Source organism: Cupressus sempervirens, chromosome 9, assembly GCF_028749045.1.
Source record: "Cupressus sempervirens isolate cs-2001-9-10 chromosome 9, ASM2874904v1, whole genome shotgun sequence".
In the NCBI taxonomy this organism is placed as follows: Eukaryota; Viridiplantae; Streptophyta; class Pinopsida; order Cupressales; family Cupressaceae; genus Cupressus; species Cupressus sempervirens.
Genome location: NC_143126.1, coordinates 126,240,710 through 126,262,508, shown reverse-complemented (window position 1 = coordinate 126,262,508; position 21,799 = coordinate 126,240,710). Strand labels below are relative to the sequence as shown.

General features: G+C 35.9%; 1 protein-coding gene across 1 annotated transcript in view; it reads left to right on the top strand.

Annotated features, from left to right (window-relative positions):
* Nucleotides 1-19,546, top strand: part of SPPA (signal peptide peptidase) — a 187,655-nt gene extending 168,109 nt beyond the window's left edge. The window contains exons 12-14 of the mRNA XM_089799257.1: nucleotides 18,753-18,840; nucleotides 18,923-19,066; nucleotides 19,183-19,546. Coding sequence (XP_089655383.1) covers nucleotides 18,753-18,840; nucleotides 18,923-19,066; nucleotides 19,183-19,437 — 487 coding nt within the window. The 3' untranslated portion in view covers nucleotides 19,438-19,546. The remainder of the gene's footprint in view (nucleotides 1-18,752; nucleotides 18,841-18,922; nucleotides 19,067-19,182) is intronic.
* Nucleotides 19,547-21,799: the final 2,253 nt, after the last annotated feature.

The following is a 21,799-nucleotide window of genomic DNA, read 5'->3' as shown; positions in this document are numbered from 1 at the left end:
ATGGAGAATTGTAACATAAAGTTTGGAGAAATTGTGCCCCACCATGATGGTGTTGTAGTTATTGGGCTCTGAAGTTGGACCTACCTTGTGAATCGAGTAAATGATATGATGTGACTAAGTAGGAGGAAAATCTGTACAAACCACCATGCTAAGCAACGAGAAAAGGTCCTAAGATTGTGATACCAAGTGATGTAGAGGAAAATTCAATGGAAGCAATATCAAAAAGGAACCAGCACCAGCAAGAGATAGATTATAAAATTCTTCTATTTAATTTATCAAATGAATAGTACATACACTGGCTCTCCTGCAGATTTCTTCTCTCTGTAACTTCTATCCAGAAACTTTGCTCTCAAGCTTGACCTAAACCTAAACCTAAACTCTATTTATACTTGCTAAGATAATCTACGAAACCTTCTAGATTATTACAATATAGAAAATTCTAGATCAATATAGATTATTACAAAATAGGAAAAACAACTTATAGAATACTCTAGATCAATATAGAATAGGGAAGAATGACCCCACAATGGTCTGAACAAATCCCAAGAAAATATCTTATTGTAATGACAAAATCGAGATAATTTCCTCAAGTCGGCTCATGCATAAATTATGTCCAAAATTCTTTATGTGGGTGCTCCTACACCACCAAGCTTGAAGAGTTCTTGTTGGAACCCATCCTCATCAACAACCTTGCTACTGTTCATGAATTTGACCACCTTGCTGATATTGGTGAAGGTGAAAGAGGTGGTAGTGGGGGGGAAGGGTGATAGTGAAGGGAGGTTGGTCAGGGATATCGTAAAGGGTGGAGGTGTGGGAGAACACAAAGATGTGGTTGAGGGTGGGGAGAGGGATGACTTGTGAGGAAAGAAGGTGCACCTGAAGGTCTTGGGGGACCAAAGGAGGGAGAGGTGAAGGGATCGACAACGATGGGAGATGAAAATGTGCTTCTTGTGGTAGAGGAGGTGGCAGTTAGAATACTTGAGTTGCCCAGTGGAAATGGGTTGAAAGATGGAGGTTATGCATAACTTGTAGTAGAAAGATTTGTGGTCATCTTCACACCATGGGTTCTTGTGGTACACATTGCTAGTGATAAGGCAAGAGGTCCAATAGGTGGTGTGATGGGAGGAAGGAGAGGAGGGCAACCTCCTAATGGAAGCGATGAGGTGATAAAACTAGGAAGGAGTGCTATCAAACAGGGGGAATTATCACCTGAGATGAATGCTAAAGGGGTATTGGTCCCCATCATTAAAGAAAAGAGAGTTGGGGGGAAGGAGGCCTAAAAGGTGATTGGAAAGAGTGCGTAATCAATGAGGGGGAGGCAGGTGATGGTGAAACTATTGAAAGTGGGAATGAAAGAGGAGTTGACAAGTGCATAGTCCACAACACTCATGCCCCCATAGTGAGGCCACTTGGTGATGAACTAGACTCAAGAAGGTTCAAAAGTCTATTCAGGATCATCCCAAGGAATCATTAGAGAGCCTTTGGAAGCCCAAGGGATCAGGTTAGACATAGAAGTACAGATTGGGTAATACGCCTGATCGTGAAAGGGGACAATAGGTTTCTAGTTTGTGCATTTAAGTCGTCAATAAAAAGAATACCCCCCAAGTTAGAGAATCTAGTGATGTTGTCAAATAGGTCTGTGAAAGGGTCCCTCTCAGGCCCATTGTGGATAGCATATGGAGAGGCAGTCGGTGGAAGTAGCAAATTGCTATAAAAAGGTCCCTAAGGCAAGAGGCTCCCTGCAACACCTAGACCAACATAAATATTGTGAAGCTGTCCAAGTAATGGACTGAAGTCACGATCTGCAATTGTCTGCTGACTAGGCAAGAAACCTTGCTTGAACCCTTGACATGCCCAAAGCACTTGGTCTCATCCCTATAAGTTGACAACTAGTGAAAGTCTGTGAGTTTGGTAAATGGCCAAGTAGGGCTTTCACGAGTCTCAGTGACAAAAAAAAGATTTGCAGAATTTTCCACCTCTTGAAGCAAACTCGGCAATGACCAAAAGGAGCCATTACCATTCCAACAGTTGACATGCAGGGAGCTAGTGGTAATATTTTTTTCCCCTCGAGCTACCTCTCTGACTATCATTTGGAAGCTGCAACCACTGGCTTACCCATCCAACTAGGAGGGAAGCTATCACAAGTAATTGCTCTAAGGTTATGTATCACGACCTAGTTGTGATCTTGATGTGTTGCTGCTACAAGAGCCCGAGCTTCTTTCAACTCATTTACTTGTGATTTTGTGAGATCATCATCTAGATATATATTCGATGGTAGAGGGAAGAGTTTCCTCTGAGCCCTGAGCAAGGAGTCAATTTGCGCAGTGTTGAACCATAAGAACAAGGTGGAGTCATACCCGACCAATTTTCTATAAAGAGTGATATTTGGGGCTGAAGAAATGCATATGCCACATCCAGAGGGGCAATTGGTGGTAGGCCATGAACCTTAAAATCAAGTTTTGTTTTCTGCCTTGCCCTCTTGTCTATGAGTTTAGAGTAGACAAGAGCCTCTACACTAGCTAGAGGTGGAGAAGTAGGTCCAATCCCAATGCAAACCGATATCCATGATTTCAGCAGGTTGGTCTTTATTGAGGGTTGTATTATGTCCAAATGTTATTCCATTTCTTTTATGTGTTTGATCTTAGATACTTTCTCAATGTGTGAAAATAGCAATTGTTTGCAATTCGCAAACTCAGTGATAGTAAAGGAAACAATAGCCTTTGTTTTAGTCATTTGGTTATGGTACAAGTTGAGTTGATGCTTCATTTCAACACAATCCTTTTTCCTCGAATTACAATTAGTAGATAATAAGGTAAGTCTTTCTAAGAATGCCAACATAGTGTTTTTCAGATATTGGTTCTCTATTTCAAGGATAGCCACACAATCCAAAAGTTTAGAGGCAACATCATTAGGGTGAAAGAAGCCACAAAGTCGCTTGTAGTAATCTCTGTGTAAGAAAGAAGTTCAGGCAAAACAGTCTGGAATAGAAATGCAAAACACCTAGAGTAGTCCGCAATGAGGCTCTATGGTGTTAAAAGTTTTTGTCTGTGTGTTGTGAGGATGAAGGTTGGTAACAAAAAGTCCGTCACTAGCAAAGACTGCCCATCTTGGCCTATGACACTAAGAAGTAAAGACTAACCATCTCTCGATTGTGTCGTTGAGAATTAGTAACATAATATTGCTTCAACAACACCCGTTTCTGTTGTGTGGATAAACATGTTTTGTGTAGTACATAATAACCACACAACAGAAACGGGTGTTGTTGAAGCAATATTATGTTACTAATTCTCAACGACACAATCGAGAGATGGTTAGTCTTTACTTCTTAGTGTCATAGGCCAAGATGGGTAGTCTTTGCTAGTGACGGACTTTTTGTTACCAACCTTCATCCTCACAACACACAGATAAAAACTTTTAACACCATAGAGCCTCTTCGCGGACTACTCTAGGTGTTTTGCATTTCTATTCCAGACTGTTTTGCCTGAACTTCTTTCTTACACAGAGATTACTACAAGCAACTTTGTGGCTTCTTTCCAATCCCAATGCAAACCGATATCCATGATTTCAGCAGGTTGGTCTTTATTGAGGGTTGTATTATGTCCAAATGTTATTCCATTTCTTTTATGTGTTTGATCTTAGATACTTTCTCAATGTGTGAAAATAGCAATTGTTTGCAATTCGCAAACTCAGTGATAGTAAAGGAAACAATAGCCTTTGTTTTAGTCATTTGGTTATGGTACAAGTTGAGTTGATGCTTCATTTCAACACAATCCTTTTTCCTCGAATTACAATTAGTAGATAATAAGGTAAGTCTTTCTAAGAATGCCAACATAGTGTTTTTCAGATATTGGTTCTCTATTTCAAGGATAGCCACACAATCCAAAAGTTTAGAGGCAACATCATTAGGGTGAAAGAAGCCACAAAGTCGCTTGTAGTAATCTCTGTGTAAGAAAGAAGTTCAGGCAAAACAGTCTGGAATAGAAATGCAAAACACCTAGAGTAGTCCGCAAAGAGGCTCTATGGTGTTAAAAGTTTTTGTCTGTGTGTTGTGAGGATGAAGGTTGGTAACAAAAAGTCCGTCACTAGCAAAGACTACCCATCTTGGCCTATGACACTAAGAAGTAAAGACTAACCATCTCTCGATTGTGTCATTGAGAATTAGTAACATAATATTGCTTCAACAACACCCGTTTCTGTTGTGTGGATAAACATGTTTTGTGTAGTACATAATAACAATGCCCGATGGAATATGTGTGGCTCACCTGACGTTGGAAGCATGTTGATGGGTTACAGAAAAAACCACTTCCCTAGTCCTCATTGTGTGATTAAGTGTGATGTATGCAATAGGATAAAGCAATGCTTGACGAGGGTGTGCAATCTCACACAACATCAGGAGCATACAAAGGCATGCAGAGCTCACAACCAACAACCCATAAGCTTAACAAATATGAAGCCCCTAGAGGTTGCAAGATAGAGCCGACACCTAATGACTAGAGGCAACAAAACTTAATTGAATTGAATGTTTGAGTCATTGACAGAGGATTAGGAAGACAGATAGAAAGCTAGAGGAGATTTAGTTATCTCCTCCTTCATGGGTTAGAGGAGAATTAGTCGTATCCTTCATGAAGATTACAAAATCGAAAGATCAACTTAATGCCAATGGAGATTCAATTAAAGATAAAGACCTGGTTATATTGGCCATGAATGGTTTCCCTCATTTTCAGGAGTCTTTTATTCAAGGCACTAGTGGAAGAGATGGATTATCCAAATTCGATTGTCTAAGAGCTGATTTTATTCAAGAGGAATTCAGACTAGATGCAAGAGGAAATGGTAAAAAATCTCATCATGAAGATTTTTTTTCTTGTTGCTCATACATGTAAAAGGAAAGGAAGTGAATGAGGAAATGAAATTTGAAGAGAAATAGAAATAGATATTCAGATTCAGCTCTTGAATCAAAGAAGGATCTCTGTAGAGTTCATTATTTTGGATGTGACAAGTATGAACACGTTGCTAGAGATTGTTTATCAAGATCAAAACATCAAGTTGTTGCTCCAAATGTTGATTTTGCTTCACCCCATAAATAAGCTAGTGACAATTTTGAAGAAATTACTTTTCCCTTTGAGATTTGGATGTTGTATCATAAACCCATGTTATGTTTTGATGTTGTGGGCTTCTAGATTAATGTTTGATTGTTATCAAGTTTTTTTTATTACATACTATTGGCCAATTATTTAAACCAGTGTTCTGAGACTCCGTGAGTCTGAGGCCGAGGCAAATGGCCTCTGGGACTCGGACGAGTCCTGACAGAGTCCACGTGGACTCGCTGAGTCCAAGACTCTCCCAAATTTTTTTATTTATTTTAAAAATGATAGAGATTTCTAGAAGGTAATTTTTTTTTTAGTGTCTATTAATTCTGAAAATGATGTTGTCGGGCTCACTGCCAATATTGGTTACTATCTGGGTTTCATTATGAAGAAATCACTTTCAGCATTGTAGAGTTCAGTAATGTTGTAAAGATATTTTCAGATTTACATATATTTGTGTTAGAATTCTATAATTATGTATATGAATTTTTCAGTTTTTTTTAGACTTATGTGTTCATGAATGTTAGAACTCTCTAGTGTTGTACACAAAGTTATATACTTTCAAACTTGCGTGTATATGTGTTGCTAGCTATGTCTTTGACCATTTTCTTGGCAAAAATTTGTAAGACAACTATAATTGTTATTAAAATACTTTTACCATTAAAGGTTGTGTTTCACCAAGCAATTTGATTGACATACTTGAGAGCCCTGTTTTCTACAATGCGCACATAAGCTGTAACAAACGTATTTCTCAATATCTGAGTCTTCCATGACTTAGGCGTATTCATAGGAGGGCATAGGCTACTATGAACCTTAGTCTTCTACACTCTACCTGATATTTTGATATATGTTTTCAACTTTTGATTCCATGGATTTCATATATTATAGATATTTGACAATGACACTATGTTTAACTTTATATTATGTTATTTCGTTTTTTTCCGTCAGAAATTCGTTGTTATACTTATGTGATCTATGCAAAATTGTGTATGAGGTTAAGTAGATTCTATTTATCTCAATTATTGTGTATTTGATGTTTATTAACTAAATGATGCATGAAAAAATCTTTAAATCCTTAAAAATCTTTGAATTTCATAGGTTTTTTGATTTTTCGAGTCTTGGCCAAGTCCGAATCCGAGTCGGATTTCAACTTTCCGAGTCAAAAGCGAGTCCGAGTCCCATAACTATGATTTTAAGGTTTCAGAGCAAAGGAAAATTTGAAATTAAAGGTGACAACTGTCATTGTTGAATCTGCATTAGATTTCTTACATTTTCTAAGATGGGTTCTACTATATAGATTCTTTCAGGACCAAATTCTTTATTCAGATTCTATGTTGTTGGGTAAAGTTATGATCTTATAACTATGTTTGAGTTGGATGATTGGATTGGAGATTTAGTCAGCTATTCCAAGGATTCATATATTGCATTCGTATGTAATTGATAGAAAATAGGGATGATCTTAGTCTGTTAGAATTATTCTAAAGTAAACAAGAAGCTAGTTGTTTAGCTTTTGTTGGGTACTTAAAACTTCAGTGTAAGGGAAAGCTATATCATTTTTCTGGGAAATATATATATCTTTAACTAGAGAAGATTGAAAGAAACTTTTGGGTGGTCACTGTTTTTATTGTTAATGGGCATAATATTATGGTTCCTTTGGTAAACCGGTCTTATTTTGCTAGGTATATCGGATTGTTGTTCAATGTCCTGCAGTCTGTTGTTTTGCCTTTAACTATTTGGGTGAGTTTTGAGGACATTTTGTGAAGCTTAGAAACTTAGTTGCCTTGATTCAATTGCATAGATTGTTACAACAGTTTCTAGATTTTAGTTGTATACTTGGATGTGTTCTTTGGAGGTGTTGGAATGGCCTTAAAAGAGTGTAGGAGCATGAGATTTTTATTCTTTGATCCAAGGAGAAGCTAATGCAATCTTATTCTTAGTCAATAAGGAGATAAGCATTTCATACTCTCGAATAATTTTAATGAATGTTTTATGTAGTTCATACTTCAGAATAGATTCATGTATTCTTTTAGTATTGGTCTATATATTTCTCTTCATGGTAGTTTGATTCTATGAATTATTATTGATCTCTCTAAAATTGAGGATGGATCAAGAAGCAAAAGGATGATAGATTAATTATCTAAAATCTTATAAGGAATTCAAAGGAGTAAGAGATTAAACATCCAATGTGGAAGTCATGACAGATGGAGTAATGATCATACATGAGGAGTAAGCTTGCAATCATGTGTCTAAGTAGATGTCACATAATAAGGTTGGGTCAGCCTTGGATGGAGAGTTTGCTTCAGCAACGAAATTGAGAAAGATGAAGACATTAATCAAGGGAAACTCTATCATTGTGATTAGCTACTTCTAAAAGGAATAAATGAAGATTCCAATGGAGCTTGGGTGGTAGAGGGGGAGTGTCAAGTCCTTTGTAGAGGATCAGCAAGTCGAGAAACAGTGTGGCTTCAAAAGCTCATTGTTTGATAAAAATTGAAGCCAACTATAATTTATTGTGATTAGTAAAGTTGTGAATGTTGTCCTTGTTGAGAAGGTGTCTCTGTTGAGGAGTTTCAACATTTAGTTCTTATTATGAGCTTAAAGCATTTTTATCTGAGAGGGAGAAATTTGAGGTGAAAGTGCTTGTAATGTATTTTTCTCTAAGGAAGAAATTTGAGCTAAATGCCCTCGTAATGCATTATTCTCTGAAATGGAGAAATTTGAGGTGAAAACCCTTGTTGCTCTTTCTACTCATGGGAGTAGCCATAGTGGATGTCATGTTGAGAGACTACATGACAACATCACATTGAGTGACTCTGTGATGAGAGCTTGTGTTTATTTCCCACATGTGAGTAGCCATGGTGAAAATCATGTTGAGTGACTCCATGATGCTGTCATGTTGCGAGAATCCTTGCTAATTTTTTTCTTTTAAATGGTTGTTACCATTGTGTTTATCATGTTGAGACTCCATGACATGAGAATCTGGAAATAATATCTCCTTTGTTAAGGGGGAGTATTGAAGTTTGTCACTGCAGAGAGATATATTCACATACTTGTATTATTGCTTCTATTTGAAATTGTTACCATCAATAGTATTGATCCTTCTTATGTTCATGTGTGGAAATGTCTGATGCCTTTCAAAGAGACTTATGCAACAACTCCTTAATCAATACCGGAGTTCATTCTTGTGCCACGTGATTGCTAAGTTAAAATGGTTTGCTTCTTTTCTATTCCCTTGCCACCTCTCTGTTGGGTTCGATCAGGATTGACATTGATTGTCTCCCTCCATACCAGTTCTCGCTAGATGCTCCTGCTCATCTCCTCCCCTCTCGTCAGGAGTTGAATGAGTATGTTCGACATGATATCTACAGACAGTACATTATCACTACTTGGACTAATCCTCCTAGGGGATTACGTCCTAAGATGGTATTTTATGCTGAGCATTTTTTTGAGATTCAAAATGGTATTATTGTGCATCTTGCTCATCTCCATCGGTGTTGGTGTCACACCCTTCGATTCTCTTTGGGCTCCTTCAGAGTTGGTTCCCATCGTCTTCGGGCCCAGACTGATCACCATATGGACAGAGATGATCGGGTTTGTAGATCATGTACTTTCGCAAAGGTTGAGATTGAGACCCATTTCTTATTTTGCTGTGCTATCTACTATGAGATCAAAGGGAGATTTTATTTTCTTTTCAGGGATTGTTCCTCTCTTTGAGAGTTCTTCAGTTATGAAGATCAGCTGTGCCTTGCACTTTATCTTCGGGAGGCCACCTAGCTTTGTGAGCATACCCTTCAGTCAGCCACATCTCAAGACCACACCTCTGACCAACTCATCACTGCCTTTATCTCCCCCTTGTCTCCGTCACGGGGTGTGAAAAGGCCTTCCAACATCACTTCTTCCAAATCGGTCAAACATTGTACCAATCCTGCCAGGTAGCGACACTCCTCCATTGGGTCTCGGCAATGGTCTATGACTTTGAATCGTCTACTGTTATATCCTTCTGTGATTGACTACTTTGTACCAAGGAAGGATTCTTAGTCCTTGCCTTGTCTTGGTCTTCTATCTTGTTTTGTTTCTTTTCAGTCATTGTTTGGTGATCCAACTGTTGCCAACTCTTCTGTTTGTATGCTCAGTCCCATAAACCTTTATGGTTTTCTGTTGGACATTAATAATAATATCTTATCTACAATTGGTGGCAATTCTCTTCCATTGGTCTATTCACCTTCATTTTGTATTAATTGTTACTATCATGGCTATTGCAATGTTAATATGGAACCAATCATCTATGTGGAGGGCCCTGGTCATTAATGTTGGTAATTAAAAGGCATTGTAGTATTAGAAGGTTTTGAATATGAGATGACAATGTGTAGCAACGGTTGACTGCTTGTTTTCTCTCCTTGTTGTTTCTTGTTAGACTATTCTTAAGTGGAGCGTGGGTTGAGATTATGATCACGATTATTCAGGAAGTTAACTTGTTTGAAGTCATGTATCTATCGTCCATACATGATATACTATGTTTGGAGAGAAAAAGTTGGGGATTTTGGTTTTCTTGGTATTCTCGTGCAGTTCACAACACTGAAGATGAGGGTAGATTAGTATTGCACTAGGTGATGTGTTCTTTCTCAAAGATGGTTTGATATTGTTTGAGATTTTGGTGGACATCTATATTTTGTACATGCTTATTGTGATGTGAATAGTATCAACACTGATACAAAAGGTGTTTTTTGTGTAGTATGTTTGATTGTTTATATATGACTGTAAAAAGAATATTGATTATTAGTGTTAACAATCTTAGTAAAGGATCTACTAGTGATTAAGCTTGTGAGCTTTGTATTCATACTTATTGATTATTCAATAGAGAATTGGTTTTGGTGTGGTTGGGTTTTTCCTCTCAAGTTGGAGGTTATCCCAAGATAAATTTTGTATTTTTAATTAAGGTATCTGCTCTATGGCTAATCTACTCTGGTTCTAAATTTAATACTCGCTGTGAATTGTGTTGAAAATGTAGCATTAGTTGGATATAATTTGATTATATCAAATCGCTCATCTACTAAACACCAAATAAGAATTCTCATCGATTGAGCTTGCATTTGAATCAGTACCTTTATCTTAATCACATGTTTTGGTAATCACTGATTAAACTTTCATTTGAAACGATATATTATCTATTGTGGCTTATGTATCAAAGCTCATATTAACCATTATCGACCATGTTGTATCATGTGTCTTCTGCACTTGTTAATGAGAGGTACTTGGGTTATCAAGGTCACCTTCTGTTGGCAATTTGGCTAAGATGATATGTGAGGATGATATAGGGTTGTCACTTATGGCAACATATACCCGCTACGAAGAAGGTAGAAGAGGATACTAAGTTTTGGATACTTGGACTTAGAAAATTGTCTAAGTACTATTCAGGAAAACAATGAACATTTATACATTTTTCTTTAGCGCGGTTTACTAGAGGCACTTCAGACAATGCACAGTTGAGGGAAGGAAGTACATGATGTAAAGAGCACGTGGTTAAAAATGCTTAAGAATATTCAATGTAGGAACAAAGTTATGGACAACTTTCTAGGTACATGTCATAATAGGCTGAATAGAGCATATGGCATAGTAAAGGTATTTTGGTTAAGGAATTGTTTTGGTTTACCAAAAAAATGACTTAAACAAGTTGGGACGTACATCCTAGATGTTAACCCTCACTTAGCAAAAAGTTATTTCAAGTTTTGGGAAACATGCAAGGTTTTGAAGGTCGTTTGGTTAAACAATATGGTGTAAAGGAAGATACTTTTGTTTGTAATAAGTGTGGCATTATAATGTATTGTTATAATGTTTGAATGTGTATTTTGTATAATTAGTATTGATGTAAACTTGATGGTACTACTGTATTGTACGGATGTATGATTAGTTTTTGTGAAGAAAGCTACAAAGGACAAATAAGATATTGAAGACATGTCGGAAAGGTTTATGTATCTATACCTTTTGTATAAAGATTGTACTATTGTATATGCATGTTTGGGCAGTGGGCTCAGCTTGCTTGTTTTGTATTGTAGCAACTCTTAACAGGGTTGAGGCTTCGAATAAGGCCTAGTCCTTTAACGAGGACAAATACACTATACGGATGTAATAGACTCCTAATATGGTCAATCACTTTCACAAGATACTTTTGATTAGTGGATCATTTTGTGGGTACCATCCCCATTGGGGTTTTCCCTTGGCCAGGGTTTCCCTATTTAACAAATAATGGTGTTATGAGTTGCATTTTGTTATGGTTATGTTTAGTTTTTAGTTTGATCATATATGCATGCTTAAAGATTGTTAATGATATCCATAGTTGGGCAAAAGTTTGTGAAACACTGTTTCACCTCCTCCCCCTCAATATTCCCTATTTCTAACACCTTTCACATAGTGTCATGACCCTACGTGGCCAAAGCCACACAAGTTCATGACTCTACGTGAAAAATGACTATTTAGATGCATATTTATATTCTATATTGATCATTGCTGCGAACACTATCAATCACAACAAACATTCTATTACCTACAGTAGATCGTCCATCACACTTGCAATTATTAGACATTATTAGCACTGTTATATAAATATAAAGAATTCTCACTATATATACATTCGAAAAATTATACTGTAGCATAACTGTTTAAGCAGTAAACAATATCAATAAGCGATATTGTAAGAATTGAAATCTATTGAAACTCTATCTCAGATTCAATATTCCTTAACATAATATCAAACCCTAGTTGATAGAGTTTAAACAAGATATTGAAATTACCTCTCAAATTTCAAACTTACTCAAACTCTACTCAAAGGTGCAACAATGGCGAACAGTATCAAACTTGAGGACAAACTCGAAGGCATCAAACTTTGTATCGTGGAGAATTTGAATAATGATCATTCTTCGAAAACTTGAATTAGAATCATGTGGAAGAAAACAAATCTATGCCCAAAATTGAACCAGCTAAAACAATATGGAAAATGCATAATGATAAAGCCATGAAAATAATTATAGATGCTATAAAGGATCATATACTTCCATTTATATCAAAATTAAAAACCGCCTATGTTATGTTCATGACTAGTCAAAGCTCATATGAAATCAATAATACAAGCAGAGTGCTTACCTCGAAACAACTGCTTCATATCAAGATGAATAATGGAGAAACAATGACATCATATTTTATGAGAATACTAGGACTAATATATCAATTTTCCACCATTGGAAATAATGTCGATGTCAAAGAATTATCCTTGATAGCACTTAAACGGCTACCAACTTCTTGGAACCCTATATTCAAGGAATTTGTGCACGGCCTGAACTATCAAAATTTGATCAACTTAAGAATGATTGCACTCAAGAAGAATCAAGATTAATTACAAGAGGGATTAGTCCAAATAAAGAGGGAGAAATGCAAGCCCTACATGCAAACACAAACAAGAAAAGAAAGAAAAGACATTTTAAATGAAAAGGGGGAAGAATAATCAAAACTTCAAGAAAAGAGATATGTTCAAACTTCAATGCTATAAATGTGATAAATTTGGACACACTCACATACTACCTAGTAAGAAAGAAGGAAAACTCATGCCTTTATAGCTGAAGTCAAGGAAGCTGAAAATTCACTATTCTTTTTAACCTTATCAAGTGAAATAAACACTAACAAGAATACTTGGATAATTGATAAGCATTCCGACACATAACTGGATTTAGAGATCAGCTTGAAACTTTTGAAGGACACTCAACTGAAGAAGTCACAATAGGGGATAACTCTATTTATCCATTGAAAGGATTTGGAACTTGTTCAATACAATTGAAACCAGAGTTACCCTACAACCAAAAGATGTATTATTTGTACCAGCCATCAAGAGGAACTTGGACTCCAATTTTGGCCTAGCAGACCAAGGATATTGTGTCACTTTTCAGGAAGAGAAAGTTCTATCTTGGCCTAAGAATTTTAACATCAAGAATGCTATCACTATAAGATTTAGAGATGGAAGTTTATATAAACTCTGTAATGCTCAAAACCAAGCATTAAATCATGAGATTTCCAAAACTAATGAAATTTGACACAAAAGGTTAGGACGCTTCCATTTTCGTGCACTACCCTCTATAGCAATGATTGTGACAGTCTTATCTAATCTAAAATGTGAACTTATTGGAACCTACAAGGGATGCCTTAGGAAAGAACACCCAAGGATCTTTTCCATATAGTAAACATAAATAAAAAATTGTACGAACTAATACACACTGATTTGTGTGCCCCAATGTCAATGCCCTCATTAGGAGGATTCTTGTATTAAGTAATTTTTGACTTTTCCAAGAAAATCTGGATTTATTTCTAAAGCTTAAAGAATCAAATGAAGTATTATTGAAATTTAAAAAGTTCAAAGCATTAGTTGAAAATCATTCTGAAAAGAAAATTAAAATTCTAACATTAGACAACGGGGGAGAATACATTTTTGAAAATTTCACAAAATTCTGCAATTTTGTTGGGATTAAGAGGGAGTATACAATACCTTATAATCAACAACCGAATGGAGTAGCAGGAAGGAAAAACAAAACCATTATTGAAGCAACCAAAGCCATGATGCACGACCAAAACCTCCACACAACATTCTAGGCTGAAGCCTCAAATACAACAATGCACACTAAAATAGATGCCCTCAATCAATTTTAGAGAATATAACGCGTGGAGAAGTCTTCATAGGAAACAACCCTAAGTTAAGTCATCTAATAATTTTTGGCCGTCTTGTATATATTCATGCTTCTAAAGAAAAGAGGACTAAACTAGAACCATTAGGAAAGACAAGTGTATTTGTTGGTTAAAGTGAGTTCTCCAAAGCCTACAGATTGTATATCTTGGTACATAGAACAATTGAAATCAGCAGAGATGTCAAATTTGAAGATGATGTTGTATATAAGACTTCTAAAAATATAGAACCAAATGATGAACAAACCACTGAATTAGATGAAAATTCTATTGTTGAGATATAGAGGGAGAATTGTTTAGAATATCATGGACCCACATCATCTAATCCTGAAAATGCTGAAATCCCAACCAATAGGACAAGACCACTATGAGCAAGGAATATGATTGAAGATAATAATGTAGCTCCTGAAGAAATCTTTAGAAAATGTAAGAAAACAAAAAGTCACTCATGCTATGTTGCACTTATAAGTGGGCTTACCAAATCTGAACCATCAAATGTTGAAGAAGCTTAAACATCCCAAGCTTGGAAAGATGCTATGATTGAGGAATATCAATCTATATTGAAAAATGATGTTTGGGACATCGTACTTGAACCTAAGAACAAATCAGCTGTCTCCTCTAAATGACTATTCAAAATTAAACATGCACCAGATTGAAGTCTTTAAAAACATAAGGCTAGATTTGTTGCCAGAGGGTTCTCTCAAAAGGCTGGAATTGACAATGAAGAAACATTTGCTCCTGTTGCACGATATACCTCCATAAGAACTATAATTGCCATTGCTACATCTAAAGGATGGTGATACATCAAATGGCCGTAAAACCACATTCTTAAATGGTGTTATTGATGAAGAAGTATATCTCGAACAACTAGAAAGTTTTGTCATCCATGACAAGAACTCACATGTGTGTAAATTGAAGAAAGCTCTCCATGGCCTTAAACAAGCCCCCATGGCATGGTATGAAAGGATAGACAAATACCTTACCAGACTAGGGCACTCCAAAAACGAAGTAGATCCAAATATATACTTCAAAGTATTAGATGGTGACATGTTAATTCTTGTACTCTATGTTGATGATGATGAAATATTGTCATTGATGGATAAATAATGTGTAAAGAAGCCATTGGAACTATACAAACAGAACTACACAAATAACTAAAGTAGTGATTCATCACAAGGGTGATACATGGAAATTTGTATTCAAATATATAAAGTCTCTTTTATCGCAGAGAATGCTTAAAACATGGAGAAGTCAAACATCAATAACCAGTAAATATGTAATCTATAAATATGGAGAAGACAAATACCATACACAAGACGAACAAGGATAGTATAAGTTGAGAGGATATATTGGTGTTGTTTATACTTGTGGATGGTTTAATTCATATCAAAATTCCTCACTTGTAAAAGTTGTGGAATAACCATTCCAGCATCACTATCACCACTCAAATCTGAAGTATTATTGTTGTTGCGTTGAATACACAGCTTCATATATCCTCATAGACAATAAATGACAACGTGCATCCTATACATTGCAGCCATAGAAGAATATCTGGACGACAGTTGATAATACCTGCATATCTGGTCAAAGATGAATAAAGTTTGTGTATAATCTTGATGTTAAAATCAGAGGATCTTACATCAGCATTTGCAGGAGTCCATTGCAATTAAAGTTATCACCAATATATATAACTTCTTACAATACAAAGACAAATAAATTTGAATGAATACATATTACTATTAAATGGCAGAGGTCCAATACCCATTGAATGATATAGAAGTCATTACATGAAGCCCGAGAATAGAGTGGAGTCAAAAATATTGTCTAAATAATGATACCAACAGCAACGAAGATGAAAGGCAAGGTTCTCACAATACCCGATAACTTCGATATTTACTGGCAAATTTCAAATAAACTATTTCTGAAAAAGTTATGATAAAGGTGCATATAAATCACAGAACCATGTAAGACATTTTTAGTCAACCGCAAACAGTAGGAAAACAATAGTACTCAGTGAGAAATGACAGAGGAAGTCTAAATGATGACAAAATCAAAACAATCAGGTTTTATAATGTGAGAAACAACAAACAGGGATGTGTATGCGTAAGGGGTCTCCATAAGCCCGAGAAAGATTACAAGTAACAAATTAAACCTGGAGGAATGATTGTGCACATGTTATTCCAGTCATCATTGAAATGTCCAGCCTGTGACAATTTTAGACAAGACGGCATTTGAATAAACTTGTGTAAGCAACCGTGAATGAAGTAATAGAGTAAATCGCAAGTTTTAAGTCATCAGGGTTTCCAGAAATAAATCAATAATAATGTCTATCAAGGATATAACAAAAATAATAAAGTATAATGTTTAGTGGAGATTATTTTTTAAATAAACTCTTAGCTTATTTAAAAGAAGATGTGACTTGAAAGGTCACAATGTCATGTATAAATAAGGGATGATCATTTAAGAATAAGCAAGTCAGCAGTTTGTGAAAAAGGAGAGGTAAGGGAGCAGAAGACTTTTCAGTCTGATATGTATATATATTTGTCAGAGAATAAGGAAGAGTGAAGAGATAAATAAATTCGTTGGCTGACTTCAAGCAAGTGAATTCAATAGTATCCATTATCAATTGTAAGAGCAACAAATATAAAAGTGGAAATTCAGATTTAAGATCAGAAGTGAAGTAGGTGCTTTGCTTCAAGTTCGGTGCCTTTAGACAGTGGAAGTTGTAGCTTCCAGCAAGTCGGTGCTTGTAAAGTTCGAGGTTGGAGCCTCTAGTAGGTTAGAGCCTACTTAATTTTGTAAAAGATCAGTTTATATAAAAAGCAATTATTTTGCTGTGGTTTTCTCCCACATTGGGTTTCCATGTAAAGTCTTGTCTTTGTATTCATGTGCATAATTGTTTATTTCAGCATTTGAAGTTACAGTTTGGATAAAAGTTTTGAATTGGCAAAGTTATTATTATACTGATTCACCCCCCCTCTCGGAATAGTCATGTGCTCTTCATATGATTTACGAATAATAGGTGAAGATCATCTTGATACAAAATGTAAACAAGACCTTACATCTGAATTTGAGATGAAAGACCTGGGTCTTCTGAACTATTTTTTGGGACTAGAAGTATGGCAAAAAGAAAATTATATTTTCCTAAATCAAGGAAAAAATACTATTGACATATTGAACAAATTTGGAATGATGGACTATATAAACTGTTATCTACACTGATGGAGACAAACCTTCATAAGCTCAAAAGTGATGCATCTAAGTCAGTCTACATATCCCACATACTACAAACAGATAATAAGTTCACTAATGTATTTGGTGAATGCTCGTCTTGACATCTATTATGCAACAATTCATTGAGTCGTCATGTGTGAACTCAAGAAGATTCATCTTATGACAGCTAAACACATTCTGAGATACTTGTGTGAAACCATTGTACTTGGTCTAAAATATGACAATGTTGAAATACATCTTCAAGGGTATTCAGATTCAGACTGAGCTGACATTTCTATCGATCGTAAAAGCACTAGAGGATGTTGTTTCAGCCTAGGATCTCCCATGATTTTTTGGTTTATCGATCATAAAAACACTATAGGATGTTTCAGCCTAGTATCTGCCATGATTTCTTGGTTTAGCAGAAAGCAATCTGCAGTTGCTTAGAGTTCTATTGAAGCAAAATATATAGCCGCCTCTATGGGAGCCTGAGAAGCAGTGTGGTTAAGCAAGTTACTAGTTGGACTATTTGAGAAGTCTTTGAAACCCACAATTATACACTGTGATACTTGAACCCAAACCAGTAACGTAGATTAATTGGGCTGGGGATTTACAAGCAGCATTATATCATGTTGGTAGTGCAGCCCATAGTGTAAAATTAATCATTATTTTTTTGAACTTCCCATTTGTAAATGAAGTATCTAGCACCATTACATAACAGGAGCTTTCTAGGACTTTCTAATAAAACAATATACAGACAAAGCATGTTTGATACTTGAGAAACAACCCTGTTTAATGGAACACAGTAGTTTTCACATTTTGTGGGGAAATATAAGGACTTACAATCTTTCAAGTATTGTTGATCTGATTTGATCTCTTGGACGTTGATATGATGTTTTCATCTTCTTATTCCATAAATAACTTTAAAGATCTTATACGCATGTATTGACAAAATTTGGTCTTTCAAGTTTCCTTTTTGTAGTTGTCAAGTTGGTGTGGTATTTAGTTATGTTACTCACATTATTTCTCTAGCGCCAATCTCCATCTTTTTGCCTAGTTTGATTTGCTTCCGAGTTGATTTCATTTTACTCCATTTCATTATGCTGTTTGGATTGTAATGATTAATGTTCTTATACTCCATTTCCATCATGTTGTTTGGATTGTAATGATTAATGTTCTTATGGTAATTGCACTATTCGCCCAAAGCTCAAAATTTAGAAATGTGAAGGTATGGGTTCCTGAATATTAATGTCACTTTTATTTGTGCTTGGTAGGAATGATCATTTTTGTGTTTTGCAAATTGTGTGAAATTTTAGTTGGACTGTTTATACTTTTCCTTCATTTAATTGGTTTCTCCAGTTCTTATATCACATGCCGTGTGTCAAGAACTGTGGATTCTATACACCACATCTATAACCCACTAGACCTATTTAATGAAAAAATTGAAAAAAGTTTGCTGTTTTTATTTTAAATTCCTGTGACGGATTTGACCCCTGTAAAAGGATTCCCGAAAGGATTAGACTAAGCAGATTGGCTGTTGGATTGTCAGAGATTACTATAGTTATTATGCTTACCATTTCTTAGAGAGATTAGCATAATCCATTTCCTGGAATTGGTTAGTCTGGGTCTCATCGTGGCTCAAATTTGAATCAATAACAACTATAAAAGTGATATCAACTCTGAGATCTTCAGTTCACAGAATAAGATTTAATTTGTTGATGCATAAATTTGTAGGCCAGATGAAGAGGAGCTGTTTGCAAGATCGGCACAAAATGCATACAAGCAATTTCGAGACAAAGCAGCATTCTCGAGAGAAATGAGTGTGAGTTATTTACATTTTTAAATAAATCATATTTTCACGACAATTTTAGATTCAATGCTTCATCAGTATGTATTTATGACAGGTTGAAAAGATGGAGGATGTGGCCCAAGGTAGAGTATGGACGGGCAAAGCTGCAGCAAATATCGGTCTTGTGGATGCGATTGGAGGGTTTTCTAGAGCTGTGGCCATTGCAAAACAAAAGGCTGGTATACCCCTTGATGAGAAGGTAAGATGTCTTATATATCGTGTCAAAAAACAGATGAATGAACCGAGTTCATGGCTTTGTTGCTCTCAACCATTTTACTATCCTTGTTTAGAGGATAATCTTCTCTCTGTATCCAGGTTTCTTTGGTGGAGCTATCTAAAGGTTCAAGATCTCTACTTGACATTCTTGGCTTAATCATTGGGAGCGTGCGAGCACTAATGAGCCTTCCATCATCTCTAGGACTGGATGAAAGTGTCCAAGAGCTTTTTGAAGATCTTTCTCCACCAGGAGTGCAAGCAAGAATGGATGGTATTATTTTTCAGGGTCTTGGGGAGCATCAAGACGGGCAGGCGTTCATCAAGCTCATAAAGGATTATCTCAGCTCTTTTTAACAGCCAATATCCCGAATAACGCTGTTTTGTATAGAAGAGACACGACTGAGGAAATTATTTTTAAATAATACCATTGTGCAGAAAATAATAAAGTTACATTATTTTTAAATGTTCCATTCCTCCTACATTTAAGTTGGCTTGTAAAGCTTTGCTTGTTTTATGTTAAAACTAACTCATGAATAGTAATTAATGTATTAGAAAATATAACACACTAATTATGCAAAGAGGAGATAACACACTAATTATGCTGAGAGGAGTAACTTTAGACTGGCAGTAAATATCATGACCATGAATAATACAAAAAAAAATTGTTGTGAGAAAAAAAGTCACGATCATGAGAGACAATTTAGGCTATGCATTCATTTTTTTAAAGACATAGAAGACTGACAGACAAATATCATGACCATGAATATACAAAAAAAATGTTGGGAGAAAAAAAGTCACGATCATGAGAGACAATTTAGGGTATTCATTTTTTTTAAAGATACAGAGGACAAATGTAATGGCCCTCTTCAAATCTGCTCTCAAAAAAATGCTGATGAAAGCTCAAGGAATTCCATCAAACAATTCACAAGCAAGGGACGTATGACTGATATAGTATTTCAGCTGGCTTTAAATGACTCTTTTTCAATTTGCATCAATGAGAATCTTGTGCTAGAAGACTCCAAATGGACTACACAATGGCCTAACATGAGTGTGCTACTAATTTTGACAATATTCAGTCCATATATATGATCTAAGCATGAGAAATGAACACTTACAGCCAACTAACATTTTTACAAATAGTTGGTATGCAAACTAACTAGCTGATAAATAATGATATTGAATTGCTTAAATGACACCAACAACTATTATCTTCTTAATTTGCAATGAAATTTTTAATACAATGCTCATGAAATATGGCCAAGACTTTTGGCATTTACATGGATTACAAAATGATAATGCTAGTATAATGCACACTTACAGCTGAAATTTATAACACCTTAAAAAACAATATTAACAAAGGAACCTGGTTGTAGATGGCTGTAATAATTTCCTTCAATGCTACCCCTTCTGCTTTGTTTTTTCGATTTGCTTTTTCGACTACTTTTTCGGATCCGCTTTTTGAACTGCTTTTACGGATTGCTTTTTCAACTTGTTTTTTCAAGTTGCTTTTTCGTATTTGCTTTTTTGGACTGCTACTATGTTGAATCTCAAGACCATATCTTTCAATGGCGTCAAGATTTCCAACTTGAAGGGATTTTGTCTTTCAAACTATTGAGACATAATCTCCAAAAAAATTTTCAATTTCTTTGATATTTTCAAGCATACTAAAAAAAAGCTCTTCTTTTTCTTTTATAGTGCTCTCACAAGAGCTCAATCTTTCGTTTTTTCAATGTGGGTGTTAGGAACCTGTGTGTTCCTTTTGTTTATTTTGTTAGAGTAGTGTTGTTGGACGCATATGCTTTGTAAGTCGTCCCGTGAGTATATTTTATTATCCCACATGCATAGGTAGTATTACTTTTCTAGATCGTACTCAGTATATAAGAATAGGTTGAGGCCCTTGATGGGTACGGACGAATTTATTGTATTGAGCTTGCTCAAAGGAGGTTACCCCCTCGAAGTGGCCTGCGATCAGTAGATTCATTCTGAGTTCTGCTATCACTTTGTATTCTGTTATTTCGAGCATTCTCACGATATTGCTATAAGGAGGTTCATCACATCTGGTATCAGAGCACTCTCTTGGGCTCGCTGGGTGGAAATTACATCAAATTTTTTTTCTGTCGTGGCCTTCAGGTTCCTCTCACTTCTAATATCTCTTGTTATTGCAATAACTCTTTTCAGTTGTTCTGTCTGTGAGTGAATTTTTCTAAGTCGACTGTTTTTCTGTTTTTTAGTCGTAGCTTCCTTGTTTGCTTTCTGTTTCTGCTCATACTTCCGCAGAACGTCTGCAATATCATTTCGCATACTTCCTTCCTTGGCGACCCAACCCCAAATTTTACATATCAAAGCCCTAAATCCCTCATTTATCTAATTTTAGGGTTTGCCCTATCTTTTTCACCTCTCATCCAATCGCCACCAAACTGAGCCACAAGATTCAATTCCTCATTTTGCTCCCTTATCCCTCTTGGACTGTTCGCCTCATTTCGCCTCCCTACCCTTGAAACCCTCATTTTTCTGTTTCCCTTGTCCCCAGATAGTCTCCCACCACCCGTCGAACACCCATTTCCTATCTGAGTTTTACCCAAATCCAAGTTTGCCGTAACTAAAAAAGTTTTTGTTTCTCATCTTCTACCCATTCCCAAAAAAAAAAAAAAAAAAAACCTTGCTTTATGGTTGTTACGCGTACAGGAGCAAAAATCATGGAAGAAGAAATGGCATC